Below are 18,487 nucleotides of genomic sequence, written 5' to 3' on the forward strand. Positions count from 1 at the left end.
TTGAGACCGGGAAATAATAGCCCCATAGGTCCCCTACACTGCCCTGGTATCCGTTTAATGCACACTTCAAAGATAAAAGAGATAATGGCCCGCCGCTCACCCATATAGCAGTGTGAAATGCTTAAATATGACAAAGTTAGGGTGAGCTAAACCGACCCTTGCAGGGGTCATAGGTGCCCTCAAACGCTTATTATGAATACCTCTTGAGGCCCTCTACCTAATCCCAGTGTTATCAAGTTCTTGTGGTCAATCTCAAGTGAGATATAAACCCCTGAAGTGAGCGAGAACCCCTGGGAGCCACTTGGTGGTACTCCTACAGCCCAAATCTGAGACCGGGAAATAGTAGCCCCATATGTCCCCTACACTACCCTGTTATTCGTTTGATGCACACTTCAAAGATAAAAGAGATAATGGACCACTTTTAACCCCTATATCATTGTGAAATGCTAAAATATGACAAAGTTTGGGTGAGCTAACTGGACCCTTGCAGGGGTCATAGGTGCCCTCTATCGCTTATATGAATACCTATTGAGGTCCTCTACCTAATCCCAGTGTTATCAAGTTCTTGTGGTCAATCTCAAGTGAGATATAAACCCCTGAAATGAGCCAGAACCCCTGGGAGCCACTTGGTGGTACTCCTACAGCCCAAATCTGAGACCGGGAAATAGTAGCCCCATAGGTCCCCTACACTACCCTGTTATTCGTTTGATGCACACTTCAAAGATAAAAGAGATAATGGACCACTTTTAACCCCTATATCATTGTGAAATGCTAAAATATGACAAAGTTTGGGTGAGCTAACTGGACCCTTGCAGGGGTCATAGGTGGCCTCTATCGCTTATTATGAATACCTATTGAGGTCCTCTACCTAATCCCAGTGTTATCAAGTTCTTGTGGTCAATCTCAAGTGAGATATAAACCCCTGAAATGAGCCAGAACCCCTGGGAGCCACTTGGTGGTACTCCTACAGCCCAAATTTGAGACCGGGAAATAATAGCCCCATAGGTCCCCTACACTGCCCTGGTATCCGTTTAATGCACACTTCAAAGATAAAAGAGATAATGGCCCGCCGCTCACCCATATATCATTGTGAAATGCTAAAATATGACAAAGTTAGGGTGAGCTAAACCGACCCTTGCAGGGGTCATAGGTGCCCTCTAACGCTTATTATGAATACCTCTTGAGGCCCTCTACCTAATCCCAGTGTTATCAAGTTCTTGTGGTCAATCTCAAGTGAGATATAAACCCCTGAAGTGAGCGAGAACCTCTGGGAGCCAGTTGGTGGTACTCCTACAGCCCAAATCTGAGACCGGGAAATAGTAGCCCCATATGTCCCCTACACTACCCTGTTATTCGTTTGATGCACACTTCAAAGATAAGGAAGATAATGGACCACTTTTAACCCCTATACAGCAAAACTCGTTTATAACGAACACGGATATAGCGAATTTACGGCTATAACGAATTTTTTTTCAAGTCCCGGCAGAGTCCTTATATAATCCTTTATAAAATTGTCGCGTATAACGAACACGGCTATAACGAATTTACGGTTATAACGAAGTAATTTTAAGATCCCCCCTGATGAAATTTGAACGTTTGTTATCATTCCTATAACGAATTTTTTTCACTACAAAATTCATTTAAGATACGGGAATATTCCTATATTGAATATATTTTTTCAACAAAATTTATTAAAAAATGTACGTAAGAATTTAAAATTTATCTTGTGTAGTGATGTAAATAGTAAAGTGTTCACGGACTTACAAGGAATTTAGGAGTTTTGAGTTGTGTTCATTGTTCCTCTCGGTACACTAAGTCTAATTTGAGATATGTTCACGGTGATATATATGGTTAGTTTTTACTTGATTATCGTCATTCTCAACATGTCCTCGCCGTCTAGAAAAAGGAAAGCAATTACGCTAGAGACCAAGTATGAAATTATACAAGAGGTTGAAAAGGGGGGCCTTCCTAAAAAAGACGTCGCTGCAAAGTTTGAAATTTTACCAAACACACTGAGCACAATCTTGAAAAACAAAGATGACATCGTACAAAATTACGAATCAACAGGAATGAGTCCATCACGGAAACGCCATCGGTCCGTACCGCACGAGACAGTAGATTCCGCCTTATTAGAGTGGTTCAAAGAAAAAAGACATGAGAACATTCCTATAAGCGGTCCGTTACTGCTTCAAAAATCAGAGGACCTTGCTAAGAAATTAGGAGATCACACTTTTAAAGCGAATACAGGATGGCTGGATCGCTTTAAAACTCGACACGGGATCGTGTGCCGAGCTATAACTGGTGAGAGTGCGGTCGTAGATCCTAAAATCGTTGACGAATGGAGAGAAAAACTCCCCCAAATCATACAAAACTACAGTCCGAATGATATCTTTAATGCTGACGAAACTGGACTTTTTTATAAACTTCTACCCGACAGAACCCTACAAATGAAAGGTGAAAAGTGTCATGGGGGGAAAAGATCAAAGGAGAGATTAACTCTTATGGTCGCGGCGAACATGAGCGGTACTGAAAAATTACCCCTGCTGGTAATAGGCAAATTCGAAAACCCAAGATGTTTTAAGGGAATAAAATTTTTGCCCGTAATCTACAGAGCCAACAAAAAGGCTTGGATGGTTAGTTTCATTTTTGAGGAATGGCTTCGAAATCTTGATCGTAGGTTTCTGAGGGAGAAACGCAAGGTGCTTTTGTTCGTCGATAATTGCGCCGCCCACCCGAAAGTGCTCAACCTGAAGTCCATCACTCTGAACTTTCTTCCCCCTAACACAACAAGCTTGTTGCAACCGATGGACCAGGGCATAATCAACAACCATAAAAAATTGCGAATTCGCTATAAACGTATAACGAATTACGGCTATAACGAAGTTTTTTCTGTGGTCCCCTGAAATTCGCTATAAACGAGTTTTGCTGTATCATTGTGAAATGCTAAAATATGACAAAGTTTGGGTGAGCTAACTGGACCCTTGCAGGGGTCATAGGTGCCCTCTATCGCTTATAATGAATACCTCTTGAGGCCCTCTACCTAATCCCAGTGTTATCAAGTTCTTGTGGTCAATCTCAAGTGAGATATAAACCCCTGAAATGAGCCAGAACCCCTGGGAGCCACTTGGTGGTACTCCTACAGCCCAAATCTGAGACCGGGAAATAATAGCCCCATATGTCCCCTACACTACCCTGTTATTTGTTTGATGCACACTTCAAAGATAAAAGAGATAATGGACCACTTTTAACCCCTATATCATTGTGAAATGCTAAAATATGACAAAGTTTGGGTGAGCTAACTGGACCCTTGCAGGGGTCATAGGTGCCCTCTATCGCTTATTATGAATACCTATTGAGGTCCTCTACCTAATCCCAGTGTTATCAAGTTCTTGTGGTCAATCTCAAGTGAGATATAAACCCCTGAAATGAGCCAGAACCCCTGGGAGCCACTTGGTGGTACTCCTACAGCCCAAATCTGAGACCGGGAAATAGTAGCCCCATAGGTCCCCTACACTACCCTGTTATTCGTTTGATGCACACTTCAAAGATAAGGAAGATAATGGACCACTTTTAACCCCTATATCATTGTGAAATGCTAAAATATGACAAAGTTTGGGTGAGCTAACTGGACCCTTGCAGGGGTCATAGGTGCCCTCTATCGCTTATTTTGAATACCTATTGAGGTCCTCTACCTTATCCCAGTGTTATCAAGTTCTTGTCAATCTCAAGTGAGATATAAACCCCTGAAATGAGCCAGAACCTCTGGGAGCCACTTGGTGGTACCCCTACAGCCCAAATTTGAGACCGGGAAATAATAGCCCCATAGGTCCCCTACACTGCCCTGGTATCCGTTTAATGCACACTTCAAAGATAAAAGAGATAATGGCCCGCCGCTCACCCATATATCATTGTGAAATGCTAAAATATGACAAAGTTAGGGTGAGCTAAACCGACCCTTGCAGGGGTCATAGGTGCCCTCTAACGCTTATTATGAATACTTCTTGAGGCCCTCTACCTAATCCCAGTGTTATCAAGTTCTTGTGGTCAATCTCAAGTGAGATATAAACCCCTGAATTGAGCCAGAACCTATGGGAGCCAGTTGGTGGTACTCCTACAGCCCAAATCTGAGACCGGGAAATAGTAGCCCCATATGTCCCCTACACTACCCTGTTATTCGTTTGATGCACACTTCAAAGATAAGGAAGATAATGGACCACTTTTAACCCCTATATCATTGTGAAATGCTAAAATATGACAAAGTTTGGGTGAGCTAACTGGACCCTTGCAGGGGTCATAGGTGCCCTCTATCGCTTATAATGAATACCTCTTGAGGCCCTCTACCTAATCCCAGTGTTATCAAGTTCTTGTGGTCAATCTCAAGTGAGATATAAACCCCTGAAATGAGCCAGAACCCCTGGGAGCCACTTGGTGGTACTCCTACAGCCCAAATCTGAGACCGGGAAATAATAGCCCCATATGTCCCCTACACTACCCTGTTATTTGTTTGATGCACACTTCAAAGATAAAAGAGATAATGGACCACTTTTAACCCCTATATCATTGTGAAATGCTAAAATATGACAAAGTTTGGGTGAGCTAACTGGACCCTTGCAGGGGTCATAGGTGCCCTCTATCGCTTATTATGAATACCTATTGAGGTCCTCTACCTAATCCCAGTGTTATCAAGTTCTTGTGGTCAATCTCAAGTGAGATATAAACCCCTGAAATGAGCCAGAACCCCTGGGAGCCACTTGGTGGTACTCCTACAGCCCAAATCTGAGACCGGGAAATAGTAGCCCCATAGGTCCCCTACACTACCCTGTTATTCGTTTGATGCACACTTCAAAGATAAGGAAGATAATGGACCACTTTTAACCCCTATATCATTGTGAAATGCTAAAATATGACAAAGTTTGGGTGAGCTAACTGGACCATTGCAGGGGTCATAGGTGCCCTCTATCGCTTATTTTGAATACCTATTGAGGTCCTCTACCTAATCCCAGTGTTATCAAGTTCTTGTGGTCAATCTCAAGTGAGATATAAACCCCTGAAATGAGCCAGAACCTCTGGGAGCCACTTGGTGGTACCCCTACAGCCCAAATTTGAGACCGGGAAATAATAGCCCCATAGGTCCCCTACACTGCCCTGGTATCCGTTTAATGCACACTTCAAAGATAAAAGAGATAATGGCCCGCCGCTCACCCATATAGCAGTGTTAAATGCTAAAATATGACAAAGTTAGGGTGAGCTAAACCGACCTTTTTCATTGTCATTATTGCATTCTTCGAAGGTTCACGTCAAAACATGGCTGAGACAAAATAATCCCAATTTCACCTGATGATTTTCGCTGTTTTTGACTGCTACATATGATAATTTTTTTATGAGAATAAAATCACAATGCTGGGTGTTATATTGTCTCATATTTGTAATAATACGATGTCTTTTTAATTTTTAATCTCTTTATACGATGTATATAGTTTTTCTATTTGTATCAATAAGACTACACTTAGGATAACATTATTTTCATAACTTATGACCCGTATAAACGTATTTCATTTTTTTCCAACAAAGACGCATTTATAACTTTTATCCAGGCGAGCTTTACTGCTTCGGAAGTCGCCAATGCTCGTACAAATTATTGAGCATTAATCATTTTGATATTAATTAAAATATGTCGATAATTAAGTAAAATAAAAACTTTTGTTCGAGTACTCTCAGTACTTTGATGAATTTCCTTATTGGCTGCTAGCTTCTACGGTCTTAGTGGCTGCTGTTAGTGGCTGCTAGCTTCAGCCTGGTAGTTTTTTAAACGAGCGTTTGGCATACCTTTAACGCAAAAGGGAAAGTGAGAATGGAATATTTCACTAACTTTGCACGTCTATTCATACACTAGGAACTACTCTATTGCTTATTTAAAAATTACTGAAGGATTTTTTTTTAATTTTATACCCAAACGACAATCAGCTTTGTGTGAAGACTTCTTCGACGACGTCCCGGTCAAAAGTAAGGCAAATGAATGCGTTGTATATTTTTAGCTCACCTGAGCTGAAAGTTAAAGTGAGCTTTTCTGATCATTTTTTGTCCGGCGTCAGTCTGTCCGTCCGTCTGTCTGAATGTCTGTCTGTAAACTTTTTACATTTTTGACTTCTTCTCCAGAACCACAGGGCCGATTTCATCAAATTGTGCACAAAGCATCATTGGGTGAAGGATTTGTTAAAATAAAGGGCCACGCCTTTCTTTCAAGGGGAGATAATTTTGCAAGGAAGCATTCTCAGATAGGGTAGATTCAAGTTTGTTCAAATCATGATCCCCAGGAATAGGATGGGGACACAATGGGGGGGGGGGGGGGGGGGGCGAATTTTCACAAAGGGAGATGTATAGAGAATATTTTTTTTAAAATTCTTCCTCTTTAAACCAATTGGCCAGAAAAGCTGAAACTTGTGTGGAAGCATCCTCAGATAGTGTAATTTCAAGTTTCTTCAAATAATGATCTCTGGGGATGGGGCCACAATGGTGGGTCGAATTTTTACCAGGACTATATAATAGAGAAAAATCTTAACAAATATTCTTTTGAAAAATATTATGCCTAGAAAAGCTGTATCTTAAGTGAGGCAACTTATGATAGTGCGCGTGGATTCAAATTGGTCAAGATCTTAACCTTCACTGGTAGAGTTTGGACGCATTAGGTAGGGGGCAATTTTACAATGGAAAACATGTTCAATTACGATTTTAAAAAATTCAAAGGTTTGAATATATGGTTTTACTTATACATGAATGCAAGCATTCTGACATATTGTTGATTCTTGAAAATTGTTCAGACTCTAGCCCCTGGAGAATTCTTGTTTTTTTTTATCCCATATATCAACAATTGTTTAAGATCTTTCTTCAGAACTGTAATGCTCAATATGCCTATAAAATCATCCCGATACTAAAGGGATTCAATAATAAACATAAGAATATCCTGGGAATTTTTTTTTTGAAAATCTAACAATACAGGATCTATTACATTTCATTGTCAAGATATTTTGTATATGACTCCACAAAGCTAATTATATAACGTCTATTGTTCCTCAGGTGAGCAATGTGGCCCACAGGCCTCTTGTGGGCAAAACCAGCTTATTGAACGAAAAGGTCAAAAGAATGTTAAACGTGAAAGCAATTTCGAACAATCAGATGTGTTTATATTGTATCAATGCTCCATGTGTCGTAGTCCAAATTCAGGATTTTATTTTAATTTTATGCATGTATGCACCATATAGATTTTTCTTTGTAAAAGATTTTTTGAAGAGTGAATTTCAGAATTCTTGATATCACCATTATATTCTCAAAAGACGAGGTGACCAGAAAGTACCAGCTATATACATGTACATGTTTGGAAAATTATTTTGCTGATCGAACTTTATAACAGAAGAAAAGTCGCTTGTTAGTTGAGACATATATTACGTGCGAGTTGACGGTGATCCAATGCGCATTTTGATAATTTTAAATTCTTATCTTATGATCGTTGCAACAATAGCAAAACAAAAAGTCTGATTAAGTTTCCACCAATAAAGCTGTGTTTACACAGGCAACACGTAGCAACTCTTATATCATGTATATTGCCTATTCTGGTATTTGACAATTAAAGGCCCATGCATAGATTTTTGTTTACGTAATATGAAGAGACCCAACTCATACTACGATATAAATCATGTACATAATCATCATATTATCCCCCCCCCCCCAAAAAAAAAAAAAATTGTATATATAATACAATTTGTGTAGGTTTAAAGAACAAAAGCACGAGAAAATTACGCAATTATGTACATTAACCAACTTTTAATCCCATGCGAAAAATTTCGCGAGGTTGGAAAGAACGTCCAAATCGTGAATATATTTCACTGGGATTCAATTCTTCAACGTAATTTGTGTTTGTCTCAATTAAATTCGTAGATGATATATTCTTCTTCCTTCTAGGTGGGAATATTATTCACATGGTTGTCAGAAAAAGATCTACGTGCAGTTCGTATATATAACTTTCGTTACATCCGAGACACTGCTGCACGCTACAATCGGACCCTCAAAGCTCAACCTAACCGAATGTTAGCAGCATAACCTGTGTACGTGTGTGCCCCGTCCCCCGTGTAGGACCCCCCCCCCTTTTTTTATTATTATTTGTATATATGTAAATACTTATGCTTTGTCTAATAATTATATGTGTTGCATGTATGTATAATTGTATGCTCTGAAATAATCCTCATATGAGGGAAATGAATGAAAGGTCGCCACATAAACAAACCATGTTGTAACGTGATTTGCGAATTAAAACTGGTCAACGATACATGTGTTTGCTATGTAAGTGTTTATCTATCATTGTTTTTACTTTTGATATCAAAACTTAAAATTTTATAACTGAAAGGGAAACGTTTTTATGCCTAAACGTTCTTTTCTTCTGTCCATCTCCCGAAAGAGAAAACTGTATGTCCTTATTAGAACCCTTGTAAAATATTGAACACGCATGCGATTTCATCGGATTGCTCATATCAACTTAAATAAACTTAAATAATTACAACGCACATTTTTATGACATGGCACAAACCCAGACAGAAATGAACTTCGAATTTCTTGGAAAGATTTAATTCCAATAGATTAAAGTAGGTGCAATATAATAGGTAAACAGCAGTTATCTAGATATCCAGACCGTTCACGTTTATTTCGACAGACTACTGGATTAATAATTTAAAGATAACATTTAAATAAAAAACTGTTGGGACGGGGCTTCTTCAAAGTTTTTTTCAAAGGACATTGTTATCCTCCATGATGATGCGCTCGAAAGTAAGGCAAATACGTTATTATATATGCTTGATGTATCAAGATTTTACTTTTAAATACTTCTACATGTACATTATTATTCCCTTCTTCAATCAAGGGGGAAGCTTAATATGATGGTCAGTAGTAAGAGTAATTTTATATTTTTAAGAATGTTTAATATTATGACCCTGTTTTTACACCATGTGCACACCCTGAATATTTTTTAGCAGTATCTTTATACGACGTAAATCGGGTGTAAAGACGGGTTTGCTTTCACTATACATGTTCTTTAAATAATATAGGCACACTATTCCCCGGGATAACTTATTTCGCACTCAAATGTAAAGGCTGAATTTTAATGTGAAGAAGATTTGTACGGTACTCCGAATAAAAATAGCGTGCGTATTGACTCTTTCAATTTATTGGTACTGGTATTTTACCGTTGCTAATTAACCAAACAATCCAAACAATTCAATTCTGGTAAACACCCAGAAGTACTAGTTTCAAATTCTAAATACATGGAACTGGAATCTGCAAACTTAAATTGTAATGTAAAGTTTGGGTGTTTTTTGTTTGTTTGTTAATTAATTCTAACTTATCTTGGTTTCTTTAAGATAACAATAGTTTAACTTCATCAAGAAAGACTACAATTAGTTATCGGTACAGAATCGAAATCTAATGTTGCATTATCTTAAATAGCAGGCACGTAGCATCGTTTTTGATTGTGTGGGGGCGGGGGGGGGGGCGGGGGGGCAACCTCATCAAAAAATATCTTGAGAAGCACAAAAAACGAATCCCGAAATCATGAAAATCCTAATTTGGGGGGGGGGGGGGCTGCCAACTCTACTTTTATTCAGTATTGTATATGCAAACTTAAGGAAACCGTTTGCTTCAAGAAAAAAGGGGGCGGCCACGACAGTAGTGCTAAACCCGAAGCGGAGGGCTACAGCGGGAAAAGTTCGATTTCTCCTGTAAGACGTCAGGCCCCCCGCGCTCTTCCCGACACGGCGCAGCAGAACTGCATTTCCTTTGGCCGACCTGACACTTTAAAAGAGGTTTATTTTTTTCGATGGCAAAAATCTGCCAAACGTGACATTAAAATCCAAACTGCTCTTTTGAAAAGGTTTGAAACTATCAAAAGAATGACGTTTTAATCTACATCAAACATTTAATTCTCAACATTGTAATTACATACTCAGTAAAACCATTGTAAGAAAATACGTATTAAATAAAACGCATACTCATTATTTTTGTTTACCTTTAAACCGTTAACAAATAAACAGGTAAACTGACTTGAAATATTAGACATTTTAATATACATGTTTATTTTAACAAAATAAATTGGAATTGATTAAAGACATAGTATGGATTTTAGACATATCAAGTTTTTTTCCCGGGCGATTTAAACTTCTATGGTAGGGACAAGGCGTTATACCGGTATCATAAGCATTACTCTAATTTTTTTGTTGTTGGTACTTTTGCACGTAAATTGTCTTTAAAGTGGTACTCACTGTGGGCGATTGGTCATGATTTGAATAAATGCCGTAGACTTTCATTTAGTTTGCCTGGCTTTTGGTTTATTAAGATTGGCTTTTCCAAACTTCCAGTGCAGCGTTGATCGTTCGGTTTATTCATAAGAAAAAAGACATTTGTAAAAACCTTTCCGCTTTTGTAGTATTATCCTTTATCATTATTTGACAGGTTCCCGGATACAGAGAGGGGCTGGACGTCTACCAAACGTTTAAATGTCCACGGACGGACTATGCATGGACGTCGGCATCCTTGAGAATGAACTGTAATGTTGGAGGCGACCAGCCGTTTAACCATTATTACTGTATCCCGAACGCCGAGAGGACCCATTTTGTAGAGTTTTGTTACGACAGAGCTAGTATGAAGACCGAGAAAGGTGAGCCATTACAAAGCAATTTATCAAAAACTACACTAGCAAAGCTTCGAAGTATCCCCCCTGATAACTAGAATAATTTGAAAATCATGAATTAATATCATTATATAAATAGTGCCTGTTTTGGAGGGTAACAGTTGAAATTGACACCCCGAGGAAACCATTGTCAACCGACGCGAAGCGGAGGTTGACAATGGTTTTTGAGGGGTGTCAATTTCAACTGTTATCCTCCCAAATAGGTAATATTTATTTTATTATACTGAATGTCTTAGTTTTAGAGATTTTTTTACTGATTTTATATAGAAATGTTGTGAATTCCGCGGCGAACCGTACGCGCATAACTTACGCGCATGTAACAATTCGTTGTGTTACCCGTTGCTAAGTGTGTTGCTAACGCTGAGGGTAATAGAACGGATTATCAACTGCGTCTAAACCAATCAGATTTCAGTATCTAACATGAAAGTATAATAAATGAAATTGTTAACATTTCATAATAATTACATACTTGTCTCCTTAACAATAGCATAAAACAATACTGCTTGAAATCAATTACCCGTGACGAAACCTGAGAACAAGAAATATGCATTTTTCAGCACGATCTTCATATTTAATATTAACTTTTTGGGATTGACCTTAGTCTTTAGAAATCGTCTCACATGAAAAACACTTAAAAATGTGCAGAATTGCCATTGAGGAAAAAATCAGAGCCACAGGAATGTACGTGGCATCTGAATTCATCTTACGACGGGTTGTACTAACTGTAAATCTACCGTTCATTTCGTCCTCGATATTGTTTTAAATATTTGGCAATCCGTATAAAAATCTATTTTAATATTTTTCTTAAATGCTACAAATGTATCGTCATTTCCATCGACAACCTAATACAATCCGAGAACTCTAGGGGAATCTCAACCAAACCGGAAGTGTTCATGATATCTATTCAGCAGGGACCCAGGTCTCGGGTCGCAGCCAGAGGTCAAGATACGAATTGAGAGTTAGATAAAAATCAGTCACCCCACGGCAACACGAATGTGTTTATACATTATATTGGGTGAACACTCAGAACTTTGTTTCAATGTATGAATGATAACAATTTTGATTAATGATATTGCTCTATTTGATACGATCATATCATTTCTCAAAATATTAACCGATAACAGGTAATTGCTGGGAATTAGGTGGAATTGGGTATCTAAACCAAGTCAACTGCACGAACTTCGTCAAAGGATGTCCAGACTACACGTACTTGAGCGAACAAGTTTACAAGAGTAAGTATACTATTTTCCTGATTAAATTTTCAATAAGATTTAACACAGTGGCGTCGGAATCAAATTGAAAGTAATAAAATCAAATTAATTCCAGATAAAATATATCGACAGTTTGATCATTGACCTTGTTTAAACAATAAAATGCTTTCTATGACTTTGGTGATTCATGCGGGATATGAAGGAGGCGACATCGCGACATTGCAGAAAATAGTTATGAGTTATTAAGGAAGGAGTCTTTTCTGGTTTTCGACTTGTCAAACGTAAATTTGATTAATTGTTCATTAAATCAAGATGAAAGGAAATTAAAATAGTATATTTTTCTTTCTGTCTTACTATCATACAACTTGGCACAGAAAAATGTAATCAATGTGTAGAATGGAACAAGGACTTTATTTTTGGCGTAATATTGGCGTAGGAAAATATCACATGTTGCGCAATTCAGAATTGCTGCAGATTATATATATAATGAGTCTGTTTTAGCATTTTAAAAACAATAACAATAATGTTGGATTTTTTTTTTTACTAATGTGAACTAATAATATGATACTTGGGTTTCAGAATATGTTTTTAAAATATGATTTGCCTATCAAATAACATTTTTATAAGCTTTTTAAAGCGCCCATTCTATACATTGATTTTTGTGAAAAAATCACTAAAATCAGTTTTTCTCTCTTATGGAATGGTCAATATATTAGCTTTTCTGTCAATTTATATCTTTATATAAAGTCTTCATAATACATAAAAATTAGAAATATTTTATTATTGGAAGCATAAAAAAATAATCAAAATTTCTTCAAAATTTAAGAAAATTAGAGGAAATGCGGGCTAAGCAATATCAATTTTAGTATAAATATTTATTCCAATTTAGTAGTATAAGCTGATAGACACTCTCATGGTTTATGATTTCATTGAAGATTTGAATCTTCAAATCTTAAACAAATGTCAACAGAACTATAAAGAGCTACACTTATTTTTATCATTCTTTACGTTGAGGAAAAAGGTAGTGACCTTGACCTGACCTTTATCCGAAAACAAAAAGGTCAAATTTAATTAAACTGATAGAATCATGAAGTAATATGATCCGTTTGACTGTGTCAAAATTTCATGCATTTCTTATTATAAGAAGTATGTTTGATAATGAAAAGACTCCTTCCTTAACAATAAGTTTCCGTTAGAAAAAGAGGGAATCATACCCGTTCGATGTAAATATATAATGTTGAGGTCAATAGAATGCAAAGAATAAAAATAGTTTTTGACAATCAATGGTTTGGAGATCCAGTTACATGTGGTCAGTTTTTTTAAATACTCAATCAAAATGGGTAGAATTTTGAAAATTTATAGAGGAAAATCGAACTACATTAGATTTAAACTATATATGAGCTTAAAACGATTCACTGAAGTATGAAATTAGTAAAGCTATTCGTATTTTATAATTTTTCAACAACAAATTGGTTATTGTTTCTAATAATTTCCAAAACAAGGAAAACCTTGGTATGGGTGGATTGTTTTGCCAATTTCTCAATTAACATGCAGAGGTCAATGGCATAAAAAGTAGGTCACTGGTCTAGTTATTTGAAAGTGCACCACAATAGTAGGGTTACAATTATTACCCGTTTTTTTTTGTTTTTTGTTCCTAATACTGGGATTTTTTGCACCCTGAGTTAACGTTAACCTTAAGTTTAAGTTTGGGTTAGCAATGGCTCATACATGTGCATTCCTATAAGTCATTGACTTATTCAGCATCTATCAATCTGTTCTAAAGGAAATTGATATTTACATGACCTACTAGCATGCATATGCTTGTATTGTTAAATGCGCACACCAGCTCAGAGTGTAGCATTTAACGCAAACAATATTTAAGTTTCAGCCTGTCTGGATTTGAATTTTTTGGAAAGTTGTTTTAACGAGGAACCTGGATGCAGAACTTTGAATAATTCAACAAAGTATGTACTAATCTTGAAGCGTTTATAACAGTAAACAGAAATTAGAATAGTTAGCTACTATGGCCTAGTTACTAGTTGGATCAGTTGGATGTAGTACTACTATTCTCTACTCACCAAGAGAGGGAAAGTTAATTCATTAAATTGGGTATTATAGAGAAATTCAAATGATCGATACTAGCGACTATAGAAACGGTACAATTGATTAATGGAAGTTATGCAAGTTTAAATATGCTGCATAAAGATATAAGTAACGAATTAATGCAGGTTGTGACGTGTTGTTTCAAATACTAGCTCATGAAACCAGGCTCTAACACTTTCTGTAGTGTTTCAATATTGAAATCGACAAAATACGCTCAAAAAATCATTCAACTCAGTTATAAACATAAAAAACGGAACTTGTTTTGCTTCTTAGGTCCACTGAGTCACTCAGGTGACCTATTGCAATTGGTCTTTGTCCGTCGTCGCGCGTTAACAGTTTTACATTTCTAACTTCTTCTTAAAATCTGCAAGGCCAATTATTACCATTTTTGGTGTGAAGGATCTCTATGATATCAAGAATCTAAATTGTTAAATGTATGGCTCTACCAACGCCACAGGCGGGGCTAAATATGCAAACGGGTTTCATAGTCCTTTTTGAAAGATTTCAGGTGGTTGTCATTACAATATTAAAACTTATCTACTCCAGAATGAAACTTGATTAAATGCATATATGAGATTCGTTATTGGCTATGGTATTCAGTTGACCGTTAAGGCCTACTTGCATCTTGTTCTATTTTTATGTCACTTTCAGAAACAGAATCCTAGCAAACAATAGTTCTGCAGATTATCCTCTCCATCTGGCTGTATTCATCACCAGTATTGTAACAGCCCTTCTACTTTTGTTAGTTGTAATTAGTGTCAAACACTTCCGCTCAAGATTCTGTTCAGGTGTGTATTTTCAATCAATTTTAAGACTGATTTTTAATTTATAGAAAAATCAAGTTTCCTTTAAACAATTTTTTAAGGAAAAAAAGTTCAGGGAAGAACACCTCCTGAGGACCAAGAAAGTAAATTACTCGATAAAAATGATCGTTGTTCGTGTTATAAATTGATTGGTAAGTCGTCAACCAGATTGAAATGGCTAATTATATATATCTTGAAAAATGTCAAATGTTTTGTTTACAAAATGTTTTTCAGGGGATAACGAACAAAGAATGTGTTTTCTGAACCAAAAAGGTATATTACATTATTTAAAACTTGTATGTAACGCCATATTAAGATTTTGTCTGTTATGACCTTTAATAAGTAACTATACATGCCCTTACCCCCCCCCCCAAAAAAAAAAGGGGGGGGGGGTAAATCTACTAACCATTTAATCTTTTTACGAGTTTGTAAGGAGGAATTGTATTCAGGAAGCTATGGACGAATGAAGACCAAGAGATATGCAAATATATCACTAATCAGAACACTGTCTCAATTAATTGGCGAGAAAGCGGAAACTTCATCCTCATGTATTGTAGGTTCAAGTTCCTTAAATGTCAACATCCTCGGGGGTAGGATTGGGCCACAATAGAGGTCGAAATGATACATAGAAATTTATAGAGAAAAATCCTTAAAAATCTTCTTCTTAATAACTTTAAAATAGGCCAAAAAACTGTCACTTATATGCAAACATCCCAGATGTGTAGATTCAAGTTTGTTCAAATCATAATACCCGGGGTAACATGGGGGAGGGGGTCAAATTTTTACATAGGCTTATATAGAGAACAGTCTTATTTTCAAAAACCAATGGGCCAGAAAAGCTGTAACTTGTGTGGAAGCATCCTTAAGTAGTTTAGATTCAAGTTTGTTCAAATCATGATCTTCGGATTAAGGGTTGGACACAATGGAGCGGAAGGGGGGGGGGGGGTCAGATTTTTACATTGACAAAAATATAATTAATTACAAAATCTCAAATGATATAATCTAAGATATGACTTATATGTAAGCATCTTCGTGATCCCCAATTGTTAAGAGATTTGGACAATTCTTGGGCCACACAAGAGGTTCAAAGTTTAATGTAGGTTTATATGTATATAAACAATTGTTTAATATCTTCTTGAGAACTGCAGTGCTCAATATCTAATATGTCTATGTGAAATCGTCAAGTTACAAAAGGGAGTCAATGTTTATTTAACAGAGGAAATTGAAAATCTTTTTATTCAGGATCTATTTTAATACATTGTCCAGCCATTTTGTTTATGCTTCATTAAACTTGTTTTATAATGGCTATTGTTGCTTAGTGAGCGATCTATTTTAATACATTGTCCAGTTATTTTGTACATGACTTCATTAAGCTTGTTTTAATGGCTATTATTGCTTAGTGAGCGATGTGGCCCATGGGCCTCTTGTTATAAGAGGTATAACATTTTTTTTATTCGAACTAACTCTGATATCAACAGCTTTCCTTTTCAATTAAAACAAATTATAGTGAGTGCTTGTTTTCTTAATAGATGACAATGATCAAAGCAAGCCAGAAAATCTAAAACCAGTTTTAAGAAGAGCAGTATCGGCTCAGGAAAGTATTACACCTACTGGCTTAAATGGCCCTATTTCACATTTGTATTGTTGTAGCAAAAAATACATATGGGCAAGCAATAACCGTGGTAAACTTGGAAAATTTGACCATTCTGGGAATAACTGTGTGTCAACACTTGTACAGACTTGCTCCACACAATATGGACATTTTACCATAGCGACTGTTAGTGAGAACAAACATATTATATTTTCGGTTGATATAAATGAAAAAAAGATTGTAAAGAAAGTTGTTCCAGGTGAGACGGATTTTGAAGTATTAAGTAAGGATACTGGTCTATGGGAACCAATCAGTATTTATTTTTCAGACAAAACAAAAAAATCTATCTTGGCAAGCTTATGCACAGTGGAGCAAAAATAACAAGGTACAAATATGACGAGGAAGATTTTGAAAAAATCGATGATATTCTTGATTATTATCTGTACCCTGCGTACTTGGCCGAAAATACCAATGGCGACATCTGTGTTTCTGACAACAACCGGTGTGTTATTGTTGTTGATCAAGACAGGAAACTCCGATTCAAGTATACAGGGCTTGAACATAGTGGATTCACCCCCTATGGAATATGTACGGACAAATCAGGACAAATTCTTATTCTTGATTCATATTCAGTATGTATCCATATATTGGATCAAAATGGTATGTTTCAGCATACAATAATTGTTGTCCAAAGACTTGAGACAGCCGAGGGGACTCTGCATAGACGATGATGGCCACTTTTATGTAGGAACTTACAGTTTGATATCAAAGTATAAGTGTTTGACAGCATCACAAACCACAGAAGAATCAGAAAAGTAAACTCAGATGGAAAAAATTTTCTAATGGAGAAAAAAATTCTTTAATCTTTAAAATAAGTGAAAAACCCTATACGCATTTTTTATTCAGTAATATAAGACCTTTTATATGCCATTATTAATTTATGTTCCATTTATGCGTCCTTTCTATAAGTCACAATATTTTTCTATATACATCATAAAATAAAAATATAAATTTATACCGCCCTCGTTGACCCTCCAACATACCGGTATATTGTTTATACTAAGCAAGGACTGTTTTACAAGCAAGCAGATTTACAAATTAAATCTGCCTTCCATTAACAGCTTTTACACACACACACACACATACACACACACACAGAAATGTTTTGTATTTTATCCTATTTCTGCGTTATTCTCTTGATCATGATATGTTACCCTTAAAAAATAAACATATTATATGTACCTGTTAACCGTCATACCCTAATTTATGCTAATATTGTTTTTTTTTTTCTTTTGTTGTATTTTGCATAATGCTGTTATATTTTTCCATTTTGTGCGTGTTTATGAAAGGTTGATCGTGATTGTGCTAATACATGTAATAAAATGTTCTTTATATTTTACTACGTGATTAAGGTATTCCACTCCTTAATGTTCTTGTATCAAGAATTTCTTGAGAAGTATATCATTGAAACACCCTTAAAATACAAAGATAATGGAAGGTCAGTTTTCATCCCTCTGAGTTATGGCCAATTTAATTTAACTTTTTTGCACTTAAAAGGCGATTTCAGCCTGATTTGGATTTGTTGTCAATATGTTTGATTAAGCAAACTTTTTTTCTTGAAATATTGTTTTTCATTATGCACAATGGTCACACTGAATAGAGGGATTACGAAAAAAATTGTTCAAATCTGAGTTATTACGAAAATGATAATAAAGGAAACTTTAAGGCGTGTTTCAATCAGTTTATAGCTTCGAGTTCGGTATTCCTTACGAGTCTTAGTAAAATGGTTACTGTAGGCAAACCCGGGCCGGGGCAAAATAAAAGCCCGGGCAGATAGAGATTTTTCAACTTATGTCGATAATAATCAACCAATGTCATTGAAATTTTCAGGATATGTTACAGACCGGTATATTTGTATTTGCTGTAAATATTCATAAACAACAAAGCGTATTTTGAAATTTATTGATGATTGTTGATTTCCAAGTTGGTAAAATGGACCGTAGGCAAACTCGGGTCGACATTTTACGGGTTTGTGGAATTATTTAAGAAG

At 36.4% G+C, this 18,487-nt stretch overlaps 1 protein-coding gene and 1 long non-coding RNA gene across 2 annotated transcripts; both read left to right on the forward strand.

Moving 5' to 3' along the window:
- The first annotated feature begins 1,412 nt into the window (after nucleotides 1–1,412).
- LOC136270974 (tigger transposable element-derived protein 4-like) lies at nucleotides 1,413–2,903 on the forward strand. Its single transcript, XM_066070014.1, has one exon. The coding sequence runs from the start codon at nucleotides 1,830–1,832 to the stop codon at nucleotides 2,901–2,903; it is 1,074 nt and encodes a 357-aa protein (XP_065926086.1). The 5' UTR covers nucleotides 1,413–1,829.
- Nucleotides 2,904–10,497: 7,594 nt separating this feature from the next.
- On the forward strand, nucleotides 10,498–17,791 carry LOC136270892 (uncharacterized). Its single transcript, XR_010708764.1, has 6 exons — nucleotides 10,498–10,696; nucleotides 11,854–11,961; nucleotides 13,823–13,904; nucleotides 14,695–14,831; nucleotides 14,909–15,119; nucleotides 16,376–17,791. It is a non-coding gene; the product is annotated as an uncharacterized lncRNA (long non-coding RNA).
- Nucleotides 17,792–18,487: the final 696 nt, after the last annotated feature.

This window comes from Magallana gigas, chromosome 8 (assembly GCF_963853765.1).
Source record: "Magallana gigas chromosome 8, xbMagGiga1.1, whole genome shotgun sequence".
In the NCBI taxonomy this organism is placed as follows: domain Eukaryota; kingdom Metazoa; phylum Mollusca; class Bivalvia; order Ostreida; family Ostreidae; genus Magallana; species Magallana gigas.

What these genes read in the sequence shown, in the direction of transcription:
- LOC136270974 (XM_066070014.1), top strand. Translation starts at nt 1,830, where the DNA reads ATGTTCACGGTGATATATATGGTTAGTTTTTACTTGATTATCGTCATT.